At 49.2% G+C, this 22,681-nt stretch overlaps 1 protein-coding gene across 4 annotated transcripts; it reads right to left on the bottom strand.

The window, feature by feature from the left end:
* Positions 1–3,596: 3,596 nt before the first annotated feature.
* On the bottom strand, positions 3,597–9,183 carry LOC489911 (zinc finger protein 688-like). 4 transcript variants are annotated; one of them, XM_038539802.1, is made up of 3 exons: positions 8,520–9,038; positions 8,229–8,342; positions 3,597–7,548 (listed from the first exon to the last, which is right to left on the bottom strand). In XM_038539802.1, the coding sequence occupies exons 1-3, from the start codon at positions 8,713–8,715 to the stop codon at positions 6,332–6,334; spliced, it is 1,527 nt and encodes a 508-aa protein (XP_038395730.1). In that variant the 5' UTR covers positions 8,716–9,038; the 3' UTR covers positions 3,597–6,331. The 4 variants fall into 4 exon arrangements, with proteins under 4 accessions (XP_038395730.1, XP_038395731.1, XP_038395733.1 ...); XM_038539803.1 differs by having other exon boundaries at positions 7,461–7,773; positions 8,102–8,342; positions 8,520–9,183; XM_038539805.1 differs by having other exon boundaries at positions 7,461–7,953; positions 8,520–9,163.
* Between the last annotated feature and the right edge of the window lie 13,498 nt (positions 9,184–22,681).

The following is a 22,681-nucleotide window of genomic DNA, read 5'->3' as shown; positions in this document are numbered from 1 at the left end:
CCACTGAGCCATCCAGGTGTCCCTAGCCTGTGACTCTTGATCTCAGGGTTGTGAGTTTGAGTCCATGTTGGGTGTAGAGATTACTTAAAAAAAGAAAAAAGGTTGGGATGCCTGGGTGGCTCAGTGGTTGAGTGTCTGCCTTCAATCCAGGGTGTGAATTTGGAGTCCTGGGATCAAGTCCCACATTGATCAAGTCCCCACATCCTGCAAGGAGCCTGCTTCTCCCTTTGCCTACGTCTCTGCCTCTCCGTGTGTGTGTCTCTCATTAATAAATAAATAAAATATTTTTTTAAAAAGTAGCCACGATGTACTTTAACAGATGAATGGATAAAGAAGATGTGGTGTGTGTATATATATGTATATATATATATATGTATATATGTATATATATACACACAATGGAATATCAGCCATTAGAAAAGATGAATTTTCACCATTTGCTTTGACACTGATGGGAGTGGAGGGTATTATGCTGAGTGAAATAAGTCAGAGAAGGACAGTCATCATATGGTTTCACTCATACCTGGAATATAAGAGATAGTGAAAGGGACTATAAGGGAAAGGAGGGGAGCTGAATGGGGAAAAATTAGAGAGGGAGACAAACCATGAGAGACTCCTAACTCTGGAAAACATACAAAAGGATGCGGAAGAGGAGGTAGGTGGGGGGATGGGGTGACTGGGTGACAGGCACTGAGGAGGGCACTTGATGGGATGAGCACTGGGTGTTATACTAAATGTTGGCAAATTGAATTTAAGTTTTAAAAATGTAAAAAAAAAAAACTTAAATAAGAAATTCACCTTTCAGAGTCCTTATGAGGACAATTATCAAACAGTGGAACAGCTTGCCCAAAACTTGTTAGTAAAGGCAGAGATGAGATTTGAACCTAGAGTGTCTTCTGCATTCCACTGGCAGCTCTAAACAGGGTGCAAGTCTTTGAGATTAATTTCTCCTTGTTTCATGCTCACTGAGAGGGAAGTACCTGGCAGTCCAACCTTTGATTTTTGTACACCATGGACTTCACCTTATAGACTAACTATAACCTAACCTTTGCCTCAAATGTCATTGCACCATAAACCCACACTCCAGCAAACAGTAGTCCTCGGAGAAAGTTATGTCATGAATAATGAAGGAATCTTACCTTCCCTTTTCAAGATTTTATTTATTTGAGAGACAGAGAGCGAGAGAGCATGAATTGGGGGAAGGGCAGATGGAGAGGGAGAGGCAGACTCCTCGCTGAGCAGGGAGCCCAATGCAGGGCTCAATCCCAGGATCCTGGGATCATGACCTGAGCTGAAGGCAGAAATTTAACCGACTCAGCCACCCAGGCACTACGGAATCTTCCCTTTTCCCAACAGATTCACATAGTCCAATTCTAGCCTGTGTGTTCCTGGGTGAGGTAACTCACTGGTACATTTCTGATTACCTCTATATACTGTTCTCTGAGGGAGGACGTCAAGGCACCTACAGATCTTTTCACTTTGTACATCTCACCCCTACCCCTCTTTCTTCTGCCTCTACTCGCTCTGTGTGGCTAACACTTGCCGAGAAGGGATATCTTCCGTTATAAGCTCCTTCACAGCACCCACATTTCTGGAATTTATCTAATAGTGGACATGAACTGAAGGGTCCTGATCCCCAAAGGAGGAGGGTGGGGCACAGGTCTCCCACATTTTGACCTCTCTGTGTTTTGGTTTTGTTTGTTTGTTTGTTTGTTTTTAAAGAGAGACAGAGCTCAGAATGCCTGGGTGGCTTAGCAGGTTGAGCGTCTGCCTTTTGGCTCAGGGCGTGATTCCAAGGTCCTGGGATCAAGTCCCACATCGGGCTTCCCATGGGGAGCCTGCTTCTCCCTCTGCCTGTTTCTCTGCCTCTCTCTGTGTGCCTCTCATGAATAAATAAAATCTAAAAAATAAATAAAATAAAATCTTTAAAGAGAGAGACAGCGCTCAGCGTGAGATTTGGGGGGGGCTGTCTGTGAGGGGCAGAGGGAGAGGGAGAATCTAAGCAGGCTCCACCCGCAGCATGGAGTCCTACATGGGGTTCAACCTCACAACCCCGAGATCATGACCTGAGCTGAAATCAAGAGATGCTTAACCTACTGGGCCCCCCAGGTGCCCGTGGCCTCTCTATATTTGCCTGATGGCTTCACTGGCCGGCTTTCAGGGTATACTTTCTTTTGGAGCTTTCAGCGCGCTCAGTGCAGGGAAAGGGCCTCTCATCAGAGCAGATATGCCTGTGGCTGAGCAGGAGGGAGGAGCAGGAGAAGCAGATGCCACACCCAGGCAGGGGTAGTTTCCTGGGGGGGGGGGGGGGGGGTGTGCATCTGTGAATGGCCAAGGGAGCCTATGGTGGAAGCACCACCTATAGCCACAGCACCATTAGACAATGATGGCGGGGCTTCCTCAGGTGCACAGGCAGGTGGTTGGCCAGGAGAGAGGGCCATATGATGTCACACCCATAGTCTGCCCCTGTGTCCACACGGGCACACAGGGCCCTACACAGGTGGATGTGGCAGCTACAGTGGACACAGGTGTGCCCTGTGTAGAACAGCTAGAGCTAGACCAGGTGAGCCCTCTGGGAAAAGTGGCCCCCGCAGGATCTCCCCGCACACACACACAGGGACAGTCACCAGAGTGGATCTGCCCATGTCTAATGGTGAGGGGATGGCAAAGAGCTGCCGACAGTTCAGACACATACAAACCTCCTCCTTTATATGGGTGGCCAGTACCCTACTTTGTTAAAAAGCAGCACCCCCACTGGGGGCAGGGGAAGATTGTCCGGCTGGTGTGGAGGGGCTGATCCTGGAACAGGTCCTTGTACTGAGAAAGGGGCATCCTCACCGTAACGTGGAGACAGAGACGCTGCTCAGCACAGCAGGCCTGCTGGGTTTCTCTGGAGCCTGACAGCACTGCTGTTGTGGCTCAGGAGCCCTGAGTTTCTGGCCATGCCCCCTGGAGCCAGGGCCCTCACTTACTTGAAAGGTGTCTTGCCACGCTGCCTTACATGGTAGCCTCACATAGGCTGCATTAAGTTCCTTTACCCTCCACTTCTCCCTTCTTTTCTTTACTCTTGCTTTCTGTGCAGACAAGAGAATTGCAACTATAGATTGTGGGGTGCTGTGATCACCACAGATGGAGCGGCACTGGTAACTGAATGCCCCGTTCACTCAGGGCAGAAGGATCTAAGTGTGAATCCCTCCCCAGCGATGCCCCACCTGCCTCAGGCAGACATTTCCCATTTTCAGAAAGAGTATCATTCCTTCTCAGTTCAGGCTTCCAGAACTAGAGAGGGTTCTCATAAAGAAGGGGCTGAATGCATTTCAGGGGGAAGCTGGCACCTCTGGTTATAGACCTTAAATATAGACATTTCAGTGGAAACATTTCTCAAAAAACAGACCTTCGCACCTTTGGAGCACACAAAAACACCTGTTTTCGTTCTAAACGAAAGATGGCAAGTTATTAAATTCTACAGGGCTCCGGGCAGTTTCAAATGGCAGGATATGACCTGAGACACGGGGGTAGGCCAATAAGCCAAACTGAACTTCTGGCCTCTTTCCAAGGCCAGTCAGAAATACAACATGCATATCTCTAGGCTTAAGTTAATTTTTAAAAAGATTTTATTCATGAGACACACAGAGAGAGGCAGAGGCATAGACAGAGGGAGAAGCAGGCTCCGTGCAGGAAGCCTGATTCAGGACTTGATCCTGGGACTCAGGGATGGTGCTCTGAGCCAAGGTAGCTGCTCAACCTCCTAGCCACCCAGGCATCCCTAGGCTTAAGTTAATTAAAATGAAAAATTCACTTCCTTGGGCACACTAGCTGTATTTCAAGCACTAAATGACCACATGTAGCTAGTGGCTTCTGTGTTCTACAGCACAGATAAAACATTCCCACAATCGAGGAAAACTCTAATGGAAGCAATAATCTAAGTACTCAGAGGAAAGAAGGCAAAGATCTCAATCCTCGACTGTTTCCCCAGTTGGTACCAGGGGGACCCACTACCCTTGAAGGCAAAGAGCCTCCAGGTCTGGGACAGAGAACTTTAGAAGAGAAGGTTCATCAGATTCTTAGGAATATTGGCCTTTTTTTCTTTAAGATTTTATTTATTTGTTCATGAGAAACAGAGAGGCAGACACAGGTAGAGGGAGAAGCAGGCTCCTCAAGGGAAGCCCAACGCCGGACTCAATGCTGGGTCCCCAGGATCACGCCCTGAGCCTAATGCAGACGCCAAACCACTGAACCACCCAGGTTGCCCTGGAATATTGGTATTTAAAGAGAGGGGTGTAGGTGTAGCTGACAGGACAAAGGGCCTGCCCTGCTGGCTCCCAAGAGAGGCTCCAGTCCAGCTCAGCCCCGCTTTCTTCACCTATCCCAGATCCTGGGTGCCTCATCCCCTCCACACCTCCTTTTTGCATTGCTAGATGAGGGCGGGTTTGAGGCCAGCGATCCCAAGCACAGGGGCCAATGGCGGGCGGGGTGAGAGGATGGAGCCTAGACTAGGGGAAGTGGGGTGCAGCCTCGTGAGCTAGAGTGGAGGGGACCCTCCCCAACAACAGGCACTGGGCACATCCGGGCCGATGCCGAAGGTGCCCCCTCTTTCTAAAATGCGGAGAAGGGGAGGGCTGGGACTTTTAGGTCACTCCCAGGTGGTCCTGGGTTCGCCGCTTCGCGTCCCTGCAGAGAGCCCAGGGCCTAGCGCCGGGACCTTAAACCCTTAGCCCTCAAGGATAATGGCGCCGCCGGGCTTCACGCCCTTCTCCCTCCCGCGCACCATCATTGGGCGGCGCGGGCCAGGAAGCCGGGAGCCGGCGTTCTGATTGGGTCGCGCGGAATCGCTCGGTTGGAGGGAAGCGGGCGGCAGCGTGCGAGCCGGCCTCCTTCCCGAAGGCCTGGCGAGCCCGGGATGCTCCTGGCCGAGCACCTGCTCCGTTCCCCGCGCGCTGGCGCGGCCCGGCGGGAGGCCCGAGGGCCCAGAGCACCGCTCCTCTTCCCCCGCGGGCTCGGCCGGGCCTCGCCAGAGCCCCGTCTGCATCGCCCGGGGACGGGGGTGGGCTCTCTGCCGGCTGTGCCCTCGGACTTGGACGACGTTTCCGCTCGCCTTGAGCGCCCCAGTTGAGCTCAGCTCCGGGAGCTGGGTACAGAGCAGGGAGCTAAACAGTCTCCCCGGCCACGGAGGCCAAGTTGCTCTCCACGGCCTTCCAGATTCCCAGGTCTCCGCTGGGTGTGACCCAAGGCTTAGTCCCATCGCCTGCAGCTCCCTTGGGCTGATGATAATTAAACGCGCGGCATCTGCAAACATAATGCTGGGGACTGAAAAGAGGTTGCTCTAAGCGGGTCTGTTCTCAGTGGTGCTTACAACCCGGGGAGGTACAGGGTACCTGGGTGGCTCAGTGGTTGAGCATCTGCCTTTGGCTCAGGGCATGATCCCGGAATCCTGGGATCAAGTCCTGCATCAGACTCCCATAGGGAGCCTGCCTCTCCCTCTGCGTATGTCTCTGCCTCTTTGTGTGGGTCTCTGATGAATAAATAAATAAAACATTAAAAAAAAAAAACAGGAGGTAGACACATGATATATAAGCAAAGGTCTGGGTGCCTAAGCCACAGTGACACATTCCAGGGAATTATGAGACCTGAGTTGAGCACCAGAAAAGATAAGCATTGTGAGTACCAGGGGAAAAAAAATAGGCAGAATATTAGTTTGTAACTTATTGAATCATGTAAAAGAGCTAGAAAATTTACATTAACAGCAGTTGTATTCAGCAGGAGTAATTAGGTAAGGGTGTCCTCAGTATTCAAACAATTCTGCAGGTGCAAAGCTTGGAAGGATATACACAAGTGAAAAGTATTGTACTAGACAGTTTTGACTGACTATATATTATTTAATCCTCACAACCACCTAGTATTAATGTATTCATTTTATAGTCAGATGTTGAGGATGCAAGAGATGAGCCAAGATTGAACATGGGATAAACTGATTCAAAGTCTATGATCCTCCTCTTACACTATGGCCCTTGGTCCAAGCTGTGATATGTTCTCCTGAGATCTAGAGTGAGGGGAAACCCAGAGCCGAAAGGTCTGAGGTCAGCAGTCAGGGCTGGGAGGAGACTGGAGGAGTCTCATGCTTTTCCTGGCAGGTTCTTCACTCTGGATGTCCTCCCTCTCACCTCCCATATCTCATAGATTCCAGACATAGATTAGCCCCCACCTCCCCATTTTGATCCCTTTTTTCTTTCCTCTCCTATCCCTTGCCCTCTGTGCACTTCCTTCCCAACACTTGATGAGGGAGACTCTTAAAACATTTGTTGCTAGTGGCTGCTTAAGTCTGTCATTCCCACTACTGGAACATGTCAGGAAAATGCTGGAAGTGTACTGATGGTTCCTGACCCTCAGGAACAGAAGCCTGGGCTGGGGGTTGTAACAGAGGTCTGTCACCCTTATGACTTGTCCCACCTGTACGATGGATCCATTGATGGGCTTCCAGGGCACTCTTTCGTTTAAAGGTCTTCCCACACTGGGAACAAGGGAAGGGCCTCTCAACAGAATGGCTGCGCCTGTGGCTGTTGAGGACACAGGAAGAGGTAAATTGGTGCCCACACTCGGGGCAGGAGTAGGGTTTCTCTCCTGTATGTGTGCGCCTGTGAATAGCCAGAGATCCGCTTTGCCGGAAGCAGCGGCCACAATCAGGGCATTCATGGGGCTTTTCACCTGTGTGAATGAGCTGATGCTGGAGCAGGTTATTTTGCTGGGCGAAGCGGGCACTGCAATGGGGACAAGGGTAGGGGCGCTCACCAGAGTGGACTCGCTGGTGATTGGTCAGGAGGGAGGGGTAGGCAAAGCCCCGACCACAATCAGAACAGATATGGGGCTTCTTCCTAGTATGGGTGCGCTGGTGGATAGCCAAGAGGGAAGGGTGTGTAAAGTGGCGTCCACACTCCATACACACGTATGGCTTCTCCCCACCATGTCTGTGTCTATGGATGGCCAGTGCCCCAGTCTGGCGGAAGCAGCGGCCACAATCTGGACATGAATAAGGCTTGTCCCCTGTATGAAGCAGCTGATGCTGGACGAGGTGAGCCCTCTGGGAGAACTGAACCCCACACAGCCCACAGACATATGGGCGGTCTCCAGAGTGGATTCGCCGATGTCTGACCAGCATCGAGGGATAGGCAAAGAGCCTCCCACAGTCTGGGCAGGAGAAGGGCTTCTCCCCTGTATGTATGCGCATATGGACAACCAGATTGCCTCTTTGGCGGAAGCAACGTCCACACTGGCCACAGGGGAAGGGCCTCTCCCCAGAATGGACCCGCTGGTGGCTGGCTAGGAGGGAAGGGTAGCTGAAAGAACGGTTGCATTCCAGGCAGGGGTAGGGCCTCTTGGGAGTCTCAGTGCACTGGTGTCCCATGTCTTTGGACACCTGAGGCAATGGATAGTTGTAGTCCCTGGAACTAGGGACCAGCCTGGCCTCTACTGGTGGCCCATTCTTCACAGGGGCATGCTCAAGCTCCTTGGCCGCTATTTTGCTGCTGGGTTCATTCTTCTTTTTCTTGCTTTCTAAAGAGACAAGAGAATTGAAATGCAATTCTGTGCTTTCTCTCACCATGGGGAGATGGAAGTGAATGGAGCAGCAGGGCATTTCTCTGGACTAGTCCGTGTTTCAGAGCCCCCAGGCTCATCTCAGACAGCAGCTCCCCATTCCATGGCCACATGCCCTTTTGTTTCCCTCATGTAGGGCTTAGAAAATTGTGGTTTTTGTCAGAAGCTGAAGGATGGTAGTGCCTGTTGGAAATAAGCAATCACCTGCTGTGTTAAAGCCCCTACATGCGGGCGTTTCAGCAGGAACAGAGATTTCTCCTGGTATAGGAATGAGCTGCAGGTCAGTGTCTACCAAAACAGTGGTCACCACCTCAGCCAAAATTGCTGTTCTCACTCAGTGAACTTCTGGCCGCTTTCTGAGGCCTGCAGACACGCCAGGAACATAGAGAGGAAGGTTCAGTAAATTCTCTTCCCCTAACTTCTCTTCCCCCTGCCTAGCTATCCTTGACCCAAGGAAGACACGAGGTCTGATAAAGGGAACTTTGGAAGAGAAGGCTCAGAGGATTCTTACCAACTAGAGTGTTTAAAAGAGGCTGTGTGTGGGAAGCGGGCTGCCAGGAGAAAGGGCTGGCCCCAGGCTGGCTCCAGGCTGGCTCCCAAAAAGCGGCTGCAGTCCAGCTCAGCCCAACTTTCCTCACCTATCCCAGATCCTGGGTGCCTGGCCCCCTCCTCGGGATCCTCGGCCTCCGGGGTCCACACCTCCGCCTTTCTTTCCAGCCAGGCGATGAGAACGGGTTTGGCGTCTGCGAATCCTAGGGGAGAAGAGGCCAACAGCAGACCGGGTGAGAGGATAGAGCCTAGACGACGGGGGCAGTATAACCTCCTGAACCCGGAAGAAGACCCTCCCAAATTACACACAGGAGCACCCAGACCCTAAGTCTAAAAATCTGTGTCATAAAAAGGGAGAGAAGGGGCGGGTGGGGCCTCACCGAGCGCGCCCAGGTGGCCGTAGGTCTCCCGCATCACGTCCCGGTACAGGGCCCTCTGCGCGGGCCGCAGGCAGCCCCACTCCTCCGGGGAGAAGTACACGGCCACGTCCGCGAAGCTCACGGCGCCGGGCCTCCCTCGCCCAGATTGGGTTTTTGCCTGCCTGCCGGCGAGGCGCGGGCCCCAGGGTGGCACCATGGGTCCAACGCTTTCCTCCCTCCCCCACCCCACCTCGGTTCGCCGGCGGGTCCGGGGTTCTGGAAGCCGCGTGGCCCAACCCGGCCGGTGCTCGGGCTCACAGCGCCGCCCCGGAGGCCCGAAGGGCACCAGGACCAGCCTCTCGTGGGGCCGTGGCAAACGCCTCCGGAGTTAATCTTACGGGTCCTTCATGGACCTGGGTTAGAGCACCGGAAGATGCCTGCGGCCACGGTGGAAGCACAGGAGACGCCCACCAACCCCTCCGCTGCACCCGGGCTCGAAACCCTTCGCTCGCCCTCAAGGATAATGGCGCCGCCAGGCTTCACGCCCTTCTCCCTCCCGCGCACCATCATTGGGCGGCGCGGGCCAGGAAGCCGGGAGCCGGCGTTCTGATTGGGTCGCGGGGAATCGCTCGGTTGGAGGGAAGCGGGCGGCAGCGTGCGAGCCGGCCTCCTTCCCGAAGGCCTGGCGAGCCCGGGATGCTCCTGGCCGAGCACCTGCTCCGTTCCCCGCGCGCTGGCGCGGCCCGGCGGGAGGCCCGAGGGCCCAGAGCACCGCTCCTCTTCCCCCGCGGGCTCGGCCGGGCCTCGCCAGAGCCCCTCTGCATCGCCCGGGGACGGGGGTGGGCTCTCTGCCGGCTGTGCCCTCGGACTTGGACGACGTTTCCGCTCGCCTTGAGCGCCCCAGTTGAGCTCAGCTCCGGGAGCTGGGTACAGAGCAGGGAGCTAAACAGTCTCCCCGGCCACGGAGGCCAAGTTGCTCTCCACGGCCTTCCAGATTCCCAGGTCTCCGCTGGGTGTGACCCAAGGCTTAGTCCCTAAGCGCCTGCAGCTCCCTTGGGCTGATGATAATTAAACGCGCGGCATCTGCAAACATAATGCTGGGGACTGAAAAGAGGTGGCTCTAAGCGGGTCTGTTCTCAGTGGTGCTTACAGCCCCGGGGGAGATAAACAAATATACAAAGGTCTGGGTGCCTTGAGGGGTGGAAAAGGCCTGGATTGGAGCCAGGAGTTCCAAGGTAATAAGGGCATCATAATGCAGTGCAGACTTCACTCCTAGCTCAGTGTGACTTCTGTAAACATCTGAGGGCAGGGTAGTTGGCCCCTTGCATATTATACCTTTGTCCAATATATTTACCTGTGAAGATACCTATGGGATCTACCATGGGAAGCCACAGTGGTAGCACTGATACACTCCAGGGAATTATAAGACAGTCTCTTCTTCTTCTTCTTCTTTTTAAAAGATTTCTATCCATTTATTCATGAGAGAGAGAGAGAGAGAGAGGCAGAGGGAGAAGCAGGCTCCATGCGGGGAGCCTGACGTGGGACCCCATCCCAGGTCTCCAGGATCAGGCCCTGGGCCGAAGGCAGCGCTAAACCGCTGAGCCACCCGGGCTGCCCAAGACAGCCTCTCTTCTGAGTTGAACACATAAAAAGACAAGCCCTGTGAATCAATTAGGAAAAAACTGGAGAAAGAGCTAGAGAAGTCACATTAAAAGCAGTTGTTTAGGGGCGCCTGCGTGGCTCCATTAGTTAAGCATCTGACTCTTGGTTTTAGCTCAGGTTGTGATTCCAGGGTGATGGGATTCCAGCCCAGTGTGGGGTTCCCTGCTTAGTGAGGAGTCTGCTTCTCTCCCTCTGCCACTCCCCCTGCTCTCAAAGGTGCTTTTGGGCTCTCTCTCTAAATTAAAAAAAAAAAAAAAATAAGCAGTTACTTAAAATAGGGATGATTAGATAAAGCTGTTCAATATTCAAAAAACGGTGCTGTTTTCCAAACCATTAGGATGCCTACCATTAAAAAAAGAAAGAAGAAAGAAAAGAACAAATGCTGGCCAGGATGTGGAGTAACTGGGATTCTGTGCACTGTGGGTGGAAATGTAAAATGGTGCAGTCACTATGGAAAACTGATAGATTCTGGGATCCCTGGGTGGCGCAGCGGTTTGGCGCCTGCCTTTGGCCCAGGGCGCGATCCTGGAGACCTGAGATCAAATCCCACGTCGGGCTCCCGGTGCATGGAGCCTGCTTCTTCCTCTGCCTGTGTCTCTGCCTCCTTCTCTTTCTATATCTCTCATGAATAAATAAATTTTAAAAGTCTTTTAAAAATAAAATGCCATTAGTACTTGGGTGCGTGGCCCACTCAGTGGGTAGAGCATATGACTATCTTGAAGTTGTGAGTTCAAGCCCCACACTGGGTGTAGAGCTTAGTTTGAAAAAGAAAAAAAAAGCCATTCGTACAGCTATTTTATAAGACTAAACATACTCTCAGTATATGTTCCAGCAATTATTCTCCTTGGTATTTACCCAAATAATCTGGTAACTTCTATGTCCACACAAAAACCTGCAGACAGATGCTTATAGCAACTTTATTCATAACTGCCAGAGCCTGGAAGCAACCAACATGTCCTTTAGTAGGACATGGATAAATAACCCATGGTACATTCACACAGTGAAATATTAGCATTAAAAAGACATAAGCCATGGAGTGCCTGAGTGGCTCAGTCGGTTGGGCATCTGCCTTCGACTAGGGCATGATCTCGGAGTCCCAGGATAGAGCCCGGCGTTTGGCTCCCTGCTCAGCCGGGAGTCTGCGTTTCCCTCTGCCCCTCCCTACTGCCTTTGCTCTCTCTCTCTCTTTCTCTCTCAGATAAATAAAATCTTTTTTAAAAAGACACGAGAGCCTGGGTGGCTCAGTGGTTTAGCGCCGCCTTCAGCACAGGGTATGATCCTGGAGACCCTGGATCGAATCTCACGTCAGGCTCCCTGCAGGGAGCCTGCTTCTCCCTCTGCCTATGTCTCTGCCTCTCTCTCTCTGTCTCTCATGAATAAATAAATAAAAACTTAAAAAAAAAGACATGAGCTATTATTGATACAAAAAAACAAACAAACAAACAAACAAACAAACCCGGGGATCCCTGGGTGGCGCAGCGGTTTGGCGCCTGCCTTTGGCCCAGGGCGTGATCCTGGAGACCCGGGATCGAATCCCACTTCGGGCTCCCGGTGCATGGAGCCTGCTTCTCCCTCTGCCTGTGTCTCTGCCTCTCCCTCTCTCTGTGACTATCATGAATAAATAAAAATTTTTTAAAAACCCATGTAGCCTTAAATACATTATTACTAAGAGAAAGAAGGCAATCTGAAAAAGCTATATACTGTATGATTCCAACTATATTACATTCTGGGAAAGGCAAAACCACGGAGACAGTAAAAAGATCAGTGGTTGCCAGATTTTGGGGAGAGGGAATAAATAGGTGGAACACAGAGGATTTTTAGAGTGATACGATAATAATTGGTGGATACATGTTATTATACCTCTGCCAAAACTCATAAAATGTACAAAACCAAAAGCGAACCCTAATGTAAATCGTGGGTTTTGGGTGATAATTATATATCAATCTAGATTCATAAATTATAACCAATGTACCAATTTGGTATGAGGTGCTGATAGTAGAGAGGCTAGGATAGGGGGTAGAGGGATATAGGAACTCTCAGTACTTTCAACTTAACTCTAAATTACTCTAAAAAAAAAAAAAACAAAAAACAAAAAAAAAAAAACATCTAGGGACGCCTGGGTGGTTCAGCATCTGCGTTTGGCTCAGGTCGTGATCGTGGGGTCCTGGGATGGAATCTTACATCAGGCTCCCTGCAGGGAGCCTGTTTCTCCCTCTGCCTAAACCTCTGTCTCTCTCTCTATGTCTCTCATGAATAGATAAATAAAATCTTAAAAAAAAAGAAAAACTATTTTAAAATGTCTAAAAAGTAATGATTCATAATACCACGTGGATGAACCTTCAAAAGAGTATGCCAGGTGAAAAAAGACACAAAAGACCACAGGGATCCCTGGGTGGCGCAGCGGTTTGGCGCCTGCCTTTGGCCCAGGGCGCGATCCTGGAGACCCGGGATCGAATCCCACGTCGGGCTCCCGGTGCATGGAGCCTGCTTCTCCCTCTGCCTGTGTCTCTGCCTCTCTCTCTCTCTCTCTCTCTCTCTCTCTCTCTCTCTCTCTCTGTGACTATCATGAATAAATAAAAAAATTAAAAACAAAAAAACAAAAGACCACATATCTAATGATTCCAATGATATGAAATGTCCAGAATAGGCAAATCGATAAACAGAAAGTAGATTAGTGGTTTCCAGGGACTGGAGGAGTAGAGAACGGGGTTGTGATGGCTAAAGGGTTTCTTTCTGGGGTGATGAAAATGTTCTGGAGTTAGATTGTGGTGATTGGTTGTACAACTCTCTGATAATCCTAAAAATCAGTGAATTGTATGCCTTAAAGGGATTAAGTTTATGGTGTGTGAATTATATCTCAATAAATGTTTAAAAAAAGAACTCTGGGGGATCCCTGGGTGGCTCAGCGGTTTGGCACCTGCCTTTGGCCCAGGGTGTGATCCTGGAGTTCCAGGATTGAGTCCCACATTCGGCTCCCTGCGTGGAGCCTGCTTCTCCCTCTGCCTGTGTCTCTGCCTCTCTCTCTGTGTGTCTCTCATAAATTAAAAAAAAAAAAACAACAAAAAAAAAACTCTGTTGTAGTCTTAGACAAGGAGATGGTTGTGTAAATTATTTAAAAAACAAAATAGGGATCCCTGGGTGGCGCAGCGGTTTGGCGCCTGCCTTTGGCCCAGGGCGCGATCCTGGAGACCCGGGATCAAATCCCACATCGGGCTCCCGGTGCATGGAGCCTGCTTCTCCCTCTGCCTATGTCTCCGCCTCTCTCTCTCTCTGTGACTATCATAAATAAATAAAAAATTTAAAAAAAATCTTAAGATTTGTGAAATCAGAAAAGACCTTATTCAGCCAGGGGAATATTGGAAAAGAAAACCAGAGCCGGGGACATCACAATGCTGGATTTGAAGTTGTACTACAAAGCTGTGATCATCAAGACAGTGTGGTACTAGCACAAAAACAGACACATAGATCAATGGAACAGAACAGGGAACCCAGAAATGGGTCCTCAACTCTATGGTCAACTAATATTCAACAAAGCAGGAAAGACTATCCACTGGAAAAAGGACAGTCTCTTCAATAAATGGTGCTGGGAAAATTGGACATCCACATGCAGAAGAATGAAACTAGACCATTCTCTTACACCATACACAAAGATAAACTCAAAATGGATGAAAGATCTAAACCTCATCAAAATTCTGGAGGAGAACACAGGCAACACCCTTTTTGAACTTGGCCACAGCAACTTCTTGCAAGATACATCTATGAAGGCAAGGGAAACAAAAGCAAAAATGAACTACTGGGACTTAATCAAGATAAAAAAACTTCTGCACAGCAAAAGAAACAGTCAACAAAACTAAAAGACAACCTACAAAATGGGAGAAGATATTTGCAAATGACATATCAGATAAAGGGCTAGTATCCATAATCTTATTAAACTCAACAGCAAAGAACCAAACAATCCAATCATGAAATGGGCAAAAGACATTTCACAGAGGGAGACGTAGACATGGCCAATAAGCACATGAGAAAATGCTCTGCATCACTGGCCATCAGGGAAATACAAATCAAAACCACAATGAGATACCACCTCACACCAGTGAGGATGGTGAAAATTAACAAGACAGGAAACAACAAATGTTGGAGAGGATGTGGAGAAAGGGAAACCCTCTTGCACTGTTGGTGGGAATGTGAACTGGTGCAGCCACTCTGGAAAACTGTGTGGAGGTTCCTCAAAGAGTTAAAAATAGGGATCCCTAGGTGGCTCAGCGGTTTAGTGCCTGCCTTCGCCCCGGGGCGTGATCCTGGAGTCCCAGGATCGAGTCCCATATCGGACTCCTTGCGTGGAGACTGCTTCTCTCTCTGCCTGTGTCTCTGTTTCTCTCCCTCTCTCTGTGTCTCTCATGAATAAATAAATAAAAATCTTTAAAAAAAAAAAAAAAAGAAAAGAACTGCCCTACGACCCAGCAATTGCACTGCTGGGGATTTACCCCAAAGATACAGATGCAGTGAAAGACCGAGACACCTGCACCTCAATGTTTATGGCAGCAATGTCCACAATAGCCAAATTGTGGAAGAGCCTAGGTGTCCATCAACAGATGAGTGAATAAGGAAGATGTGGTCTATGTATACAGTGGAATATTACTCAGCCATTAGAAACGACGAATACCCACCATTTGCCTCAACATGGATGGAACTGGAGGGTATTAGGCTGAGTGAAGTAAGTCAATCGGAGAAGGAAAAACATTATATGGCCTCATTCCATTGGGGAATATAAAAGATAGTGAAAGAGATTAAAGGGGAAAGGAGAGAAAATGAGTGGGAAATATTAGAGAGGGTAACGGAACATAAGAGACTCCTAACTCTCGGAAATGAACAAGGGGTAGTGGAAGGGCAGGTGGGTGGGGGGATGGGGTGACTGGGTGACTGGCACTGAGGGGGGCACTTGATGGGATGAGCACTGTGTGTTATACTGTATGTTGGCAAATCAAACTCCAATAAAAAATATATTTAAAAAATCAAAATAAAAATCACATTAAGGGGATCCCTGGGTGGCTCGGCGGTTTGGCGCCTGCCTTTGGCCCAGGGCGCGATCCTGGAGACCCGGGATCGGATCCCACATTGGGCTCCCGGTGCATGGAGCGTGCTTCTCCCTCTGCCTATGTCTCTGCCTCTCTCTCTCTGTGACTATCATAAATAAATAAAAATTAAAAAAAAAATCACATTAACGCTTCCAGGAGGCACTCTAACAATCCCTTCCTAAGCCTCAGCCCCGCCACTTTATTCCCTCTGTCCCCTATCCCCTCTAGGTCTTTTGCACATCCCAGTGGTTTCCGTGGCTGCAGCTCTCTCCCAAGAACTGGTTTAGATACGAGGTGAAAAATGAATGAGCAGCAAAAATGGGCAAAGCGAGCGCCCCCAAGTGGCCTTAGGTCTCTGGCGTCACATCCGCCATAAGGCCTTCTGAGCCTTGAAATCTGTGCATTCCTGCAAGAAAAAAATACACGACCTCCGCGGCGACGCTGGACAGGCAGAGCCTCCTCGGCTCGGGTGCAGGTTCTGCGCTCCAGATGGGGACGAGACCTGGAGCCGAGGCTTTGGACATTTCCAGTCCCCAGATCCTGGATCCTCCAACCCCGGGGCCACTGTCTTTTCTGGGCAGAGGAGATACCGCCCTCTGGGCCTGGCGTCTGAGCTGGCTGGGATCCCGCTTCGCGTGGGGCCAAGCTCTGCCTGGAATAGAGGAACCACGGCATCGTGGGTCACCCTGGTCCTGGGTGGACAACGGTCCCGGAAAATGCCTCAGGAGAATACGCTGCGACCTGCCTTCACAACCGTCATTCAGATGCACTCGGAAGCTGGTTATTCGTTTTGTTTGACCTTTTCTGCTGAGAGTCAGCTCCTAACACTCAGCTCCGGCTCTTAAAATTCCTAAGCCCTCGTTGGCGCTGGCGGAGATGGGCTAGACGGTGTTGGGAACGGAGCACTCCATCACTGAAATAACAAGGTCTGGGCCGCTGGGACGCTGTTGCTAGGTGACGCCTGACCGAAGGCTGGTTCCCACGTGCAGGACCAGGCCCGCGAAGTTACTCTGCGGTGAGGCCACACTGGTCAGCGTCCTCTGCGCGATGCTACCGTAGCCCCTTCCGTTCTGTTGGCCCCGAGGCCTCCTCCTTCCTGTCCTGAGAGAAGCCAATTCTAAGGGGCTCAGCACATTTATGGAATTTCTTCATTGTCCCAGGTTGCAACAGTCTTCTTGTGAATCATCTAACTCTGAGCAACGCTCCCTGTGAGGGTAGGGAGTGTGGTCCCTGTTTAAGAACAAGAACATTGAGACTGGCTCGTTGGTACTCAGGCCTATCTGGCTCCTGGCCCCGTGCTCTTTCTACTGACCTTATCAGGAGGGCTTTCCCTTCTGAGCCATCTCAGCCCGTGAGCAGTTCACACACACTCCTGGGATAGAAGTCCTGGCCACAATTGGACTTCAGTGGCTTACAGAGATGCCCTCTTCCCTTTTTTTTTTTTTTTTTTTTTTTTTAATTTATGGTAGTCAGAGAGAGAGAGAGAGAGAGAGGCAGAGACACAGGCAGAGGGAGAAGCAGGCTCCATGCACTGGGAGCCCGACGTGGGATTCGATCCCGGGTCTCCAGGATCGCGCCCTGGGCCAAAGGCAGGCGCCAAACCACTGCGCCACCCAGGGATCCCAGCCCTCTTCCATTTTATCCACAACTCTGAAGCAGTGAGAAATGCCATAAGTATATATTTTTTATTCTTAGAGAAGCCTTGAAGATTGGGGGTATGGTCTTTGCCCCATCTTTTTCAGAGTCCTATCCCTTAGTTATTCAAGTATCTCCCCAACCCATATCCTTGGTGTCCCCCTCACCCTCCCAGGATCAATTAACCTAGATTTCTGGAAGATATCTGGATAGTGCTTAATGGTCTCAGGTGAATCTGAATCTAAGAACTGAGACCTTAGTTCTTTTTGCTACTACTTAACATGTTTCTGGATTTTTTTTCTCCTCTACTGAGGGTGATTCTGCTGATGCTTAATCAGAGCTAATAGATGGAAAAATGTCAGGCCTTCGTGAAAGGTGTGAGCTCACTTCCCATTAACTCATTCAGGTGAGGTCCTTGAAAGAGCTGAAAAGGGCCTTGCACTTCCTATACCAGGAGTGAGATATTTCCAGGTATTGCTTCTGTGGCTAATCAGTTTGCAGGCCCTGGAGAAGCAACAGTCATACTCAGGAAAGAGGCAAGGCCATTCACCTTGGTGCAAATCCAAGGTAGAAAGTTTCTAGATCGCCCAATTACAGTCAAGGTAACATATCTTATTCTAGGGTTTACTTATTCTTATTCTAGTGGGGAATTAACACAGACTTGGATGCAGACCGTAGACGTCCCAAGACGCCAGAGCCTCATGCATGCCAGGCCATGGTCCTCAGTCTCAGGGTGAGACATCTGCTCTGGCACTGACATTTCTATCCCCCATGGTTTCTTGGCTTTTAGTCCCTTCCTTCTGCATCTGCTTCCTCTAGTTTTCTACTGGAAAATTGGGAGAATCTCAGAACTTAGACTGTAACCATTTTTGGTCCATGAAGGCAGTGGGCAAATTCAAAGACTTGAGGCAGAATTTCCCTGGATGGTTGTTTAAGAGAGGTGCCCAAATCCCCACGGCTGGGTCATAGTCCTATAGAATCCTGGGACCATTAATCCCTTATCAAGAGCCCATCTTGTCCATGAGGATTGACAGAATGCCTCAGTTGAAGCATTATTCTCCAACCGTGAAGGTAGCCTTCCCCCAACACGCCTTTCCAATAATAGGAACCCTCTAGGATTAGCTCAGGAAAAGACAACGGTCTTGAGAACTTCATCCTATAGAGACACTATTTCAGTATTCTTTACATTTTAGATTTCTAAAAGCCCAAGATTAGTAATACATGAGTATTCAGAAAAATGTAGCTGGAAACCTAAGAAACAAACAAGCACCACTAGATTCTAACAACTGTTTAATGAGTGGCATACTAAAATCCTGATCTTCACCTTGAAGTGATCACGAACATCGACTGACCTTGTACAACTCTCTCAATCCAACCAAAATGTACTGAGCTCCAACACTTAATTCACCTTTGGGACCCTTTCCAAAGAATCCATGTTTCCTTATGAATTCCCATTTGATCCTATGCCCTCCATTAGCAAGGGACTCAAATTCTCTGCCTTCATTTTCTTACCTATTAAATGGGGATAATTGTTTCTTTTTCTTAGGGATGTTGTGAAGATTAAATGAGATAACATAATTAAAGATCCTCTTTGGAACACTGAGGATCAGGACTTGAGTTCAGTTAGTGTTGATCAAAATTTATCTCTCCCCCAGTTCCATATCAGGACAACCTCTCTATATATCATTCACTGGAGGAAAGATGTGTAGAGAAAGAATAGTCAAGGGTTAGTTTTAGAAACTTATTGGGATGCCTGGGTGGCTCGGCAGTTGAGCGTCTGCCTTTGACTCAGGGCGTGATCCCAGTCTGGGGATTGAGTCCCACATCGGGCTCCCTGTAGGGAGCCTGCTTCTCCCTCTGTCTATGTCTCTGCTTCTCTCTGTGTCTCTCAGGAATAAATAATTTAAAAAAAAAAAAAGGGAAAGAAACTTATTGTTATATCCTCCAAACCTAGAAGAAGCGTGGTACCATTTGGAATCTGAGAAAATGGAACTAATTTAGAAAAAGTACGTAAATTGCATCAGATAGTTCCTTTAGAGGGAGATCTTTGTGAACGATGTGAGGTTTTCCAAGAAGTGTGACTTCAGGCATGCACTGATCCCCTCAACTCAGCAGACTTCTCTGAGATGTGCCTTATTTTGGTATCCTGGGCTTCAGAGGACCACAGACATCAACATTTTGTCCTACCCAAGAAACAAAGCTTCTCTCAGATCCTGGGGAAGAAGAAATGAGTCAGGGACGGTATAGGAGTCTCAGGAAGTGTGTGTATAGTAGGGAGTTGTAGGAGGATACAACTCTTGCAAGTCCTCAGCTAGGCATTATTGGAACCATTCTAACATTTAAAAACCTGGAGGCTCAGAGAAATTAAGTGGTTTGCCTAAGCCCACACCACATATAAGAAAGAATCAGAAAAAAAAAAAAAAAAGAAAGAATCAGGACCAGAATTCAAGCCTGTTTGATAACAGTCCCCAAGCACTCAACCACTTGGAAGTACTGAATGTGCTGACTCTGTGACCCATAGTTTTAGGATCTCAGAAGCAAGGGCTAGGCAGGTGGGAGGCAGAGGGTCTTTGGCCCCAGGCCTTACTTTCAGGAAACTCTGAAATGTAAACTTGATTTTATTGTCAAACAAGTACTCTGGACCCAGAGACCATTACTGGACCCTACCTTATGTATTATTTTTCTCTAATAGTTATTTCGTGAGTAGCACAACTACACTGCACTATATATTTTTTGTACTATATTTTTGTGTTAAAATCATCAGTATGGGGCAGCCCGGTTTAGCGCCTTCAGCCCAGGGCCTGATCCTGGAGACTCGGAATGGAGTCCCACGTCCGGCTCCCTGCATGGAGCCTGCTTCTCCCTCTGCCTGTGTCTCTGCCTCTCTCTCTCTCTCATGAATAAATAAATAAATAATATTAAAAAAAATAAAAAATAAAATCATCAGTATGCTAAATGCACTTAAGATACACCACTGTTACACTTTGTCTCCCCTCCCCGCCATCCCCCTTTAAAAAATTCGGCAGCTTGGGAGGAGCAGGGCTTGTAGGGATAAGGTATCTGCCGACCTTTTAATTAGGCCCACGACTTTTTAATTAGGCCGTTGGCCTGGGGCAGCACCTTCCCGCCCAGGAATCTTCCCCACTCGGAGCCCCAGGCCGCCCTTAAGTTTTTTTTTTTTTTAATTTTAAAAAAAAATTTATTTATGATAGTCACTCAGAGAGAAAGAGAGAGAGAGAGTCAGAGACACAGGCAGGCTCCATGCACCGGGAGCCCGACGTGGGATTCGATCCTGGGTCTGCCAGGATCGTGCCCTGGGCCAAAGGCAGGCGCCAAACCGCTGCGCCACCCAGGGATCCCCTGGCCCTTAAGTTTATGAGCTCCTAGAGGAACTCTCATTTTGGGTCCGTATCCTGACACAGTCGCGTAGAAAACCTGGCGACACCAGCTTCACCGCCGCTTCCCCCAGAGCTTTGTGATGACCTTTCCTCGGTAGGTCAGGTTCACCTTTCTGAACGGAGCCAGCGCAGCTGCAGGTCCAAGCTCTGGCGGCTCCGGACTCGGGGACACCCGGGGGCGGGGAGAGCTGGAGGCCGTCCCGGCATCGCGCTCGTTGATAGGCTGTTTCCAGCAGAACGCCGGAACGAGCTGCGCGGTGATTGGGCCTCGGCGCGGGGGCGGGGAGTTGTGAACTGCGCTTGCGTGCAGTGACCCGTCACCGCGGCTCTGCGTCCTCGCGGGCGAGCGACCGCGGTGCTTGGAGCAAGAGGCGGCCGGTGGCTGCCCTCGCTTGCAGTGCAGCCGGAGTCGGTGGGGGGAACCCGGGCGGCTTTCCCCGCGGAGCTCGGGCTTAGCTCCCCCGGCGCGGCTTCTCTTCCAGCGGGACTGGTGGATGGACTACGGCGGACTTCCCACTCCAGAGCTTAAGATAAACAGCTCCTCTACGTAGCGAACCCGAAATCCGTGTGCGACTTTAGGTTTCACACATCCTCAGCAACGGTCAATTTTCTCCTGTAAAATAGGAGTGTTGATCCTCAAGGATCATTGTAAAAAAAAAAAAAAAAAAATTCCCGCAAAGAAAAGGCTTGTGGAAGTCAAATAAAAATGTGTGAAGGTTTATATGAAATGACTAGAATAAACAAATCTGTAGAAGAAGGGCTGGGAAGGAGGTTGGGGAATATAACTGACAGTAAATGGATATGCAGTTTCTTCGGTGCGTGGGGAAAATGTGGTAAAATTAGATTGTAGCGATGCTAATAGATAAAACGCCTTTGAATTGCACTCTTTGAAGAGGGGAGTTCCGTGATGTGTGAGCTCTACCTCAGTAAAGCTGTTTTTAAGTATGTGAAAGTTCTTTTGTCACTTCGCTGAAATTTGAGGGCACTCTAGTATTACTAAACTTCCCCATGTGTTATCTAATTTGTCCTCCATCCAGTCCTTTGGGTTGAGCAGCGTTTTAGAAGGGAACACAAATAATTGCAGGGCGAAAAGGACAGTGAGAAATGTCCTCCTAGGAGATCAGAAGGCTTCAGGGAAGAGATGCCATTTGTCTGGGTGAGGATGGAGAAAAGGAGACATGAGGATGGCCTGGGAGATGGTGGGAAAGCATAGGATATATAGCATGGTAATAATTAGAACACTTTGGCTCTACTGTAGAGTATCTGAGGCAGAGATTTTGCGAACGTCCCCAGAAATATCCAAGTCGTAATCCCCAACAGCTCAGAATGTGACCTTATTTGGAAGTAGAGTGTTTGTAAATGTAATCCAGTTAAGAGGAGATCAGACCCAATTAAAGTGGGCCCTAATCTAATAGAAGTGATGGCTTTATTTACTTTTTAAAAAAAAGATTTTTATTTATTTATTCATGAGAGATACAGAGAGAGAGGCAGGCTCCATGCAGGGAGCCCGGCGCAGGTCTCAATCCCAGGTCTCGATCCCAGGTCTCCAGGATCACTGGGGCAGGCGCCAAACTGCTGAGCCACCCAGGCATCCCCATCTATTTGCTTTTTAAAGTATACTCTATGCTCAGCTTAGGGCTTGAATTCATGACCCCAAGATCAAGAGAGGCATGCTCTACCAACTGAGCCAGCCAACTGCCTCAGTGACTGGTGTCTTTATAAGAAGGGAAAATAGACATACAATGGCAAACTCAAGGAGAACACCCTGTGATGACAGGACAGAGATTAGAAGGATGCAGCTTCAGGCCAAGAAATGCCAAGGATTGCTGGCCACCATCAGAAGCTAGGAAGAAGCAAAGAAGCATTCTGCTCAGGGTCTCAGAGGGAACATGGCCCCGCTGACACCCTGATTTGGGACTTCCAGTTTCCAGAACTGTGAGGGAATAAATTCCTATTTTTTAAACCACTTAAGCCACAAGCTTGTGGTAGTTTGTTACAACAGCCCTAGAAAACTGATGCACTTAGCATATGCAAGGCATTAATAAGTGTTAGTTTCCCCCCTTTTCCCTGAAAATGAAACAAGAATTTTGGTCCTTACACTGTAGGTGGCAGGGAGATATTAAATGTTCTTGAGCAAGGGAGTTATATGGTTCTAAGATGTGGAAGAGGAGAACCTGGAGGTGAGAAAAGCTTTTGCTTTAGTTCATCCACATCAGAGCAAAAGGGGGTCTTAACTCATGGAAGAATAGTAGAGATGCACAGGAGTGCATTCTTTCCAGAATCTTCTGTGGTCTACTGTGTTCTAAAAGAATGGCATGGTCTCATACTGTTCCATTTCCAGAAAGTTCTTTTTTTATAATTTTAATTATTATTTTTAAAGATGTTATTTATTTATTCATGAGAGACAGAGAGA

The sequence above is a fragment of the Canis lupus genome, chromosome 6, assembly GCF_011100685.1.
Source record: "Canis lupus familiaris isolate Mischka breed German Shepherd chromosome 6, alternate assembly UU_Cfam_GSD_1.0, whole genome shotgun sequence".
NCBI classification, from domain to species: Eukaryota; Metazoa; Chordata; class Mammalia; order Carnivora; family Canidae; genus Canis; species Canis lupus.
Note: the sequence above shows the minus strand (reverse complement) of the source record. Positions and strands in the feature narration are given on the sequence as shown.

Bases quoted from the DNA above. Each gene is read 5' to 3' on its own strand.
- LOC489911 (XM_038539802.1), bottom strand. From the start codon at position 8,715: ATGGTGCCACCCTGGGGCCCGCGCCTCGCCGGCAGGCAGGCAAAAACC. The intron at 8,343-8,519 runs GTGAGGCCCCAC...CTTCTCCCCTAG, and splicing joins CGGCCACCTGGGCGCGCTCG to GATTCGCAGACGCCAAACCC. The intron at 7,549-8,228 runs GTGAGGAAAGTT...TTGTCTCTTTAG, and splicing joins GCACCCAGGATCTGGGATAG to AAAGCAAGAAAAAGAAGAAT.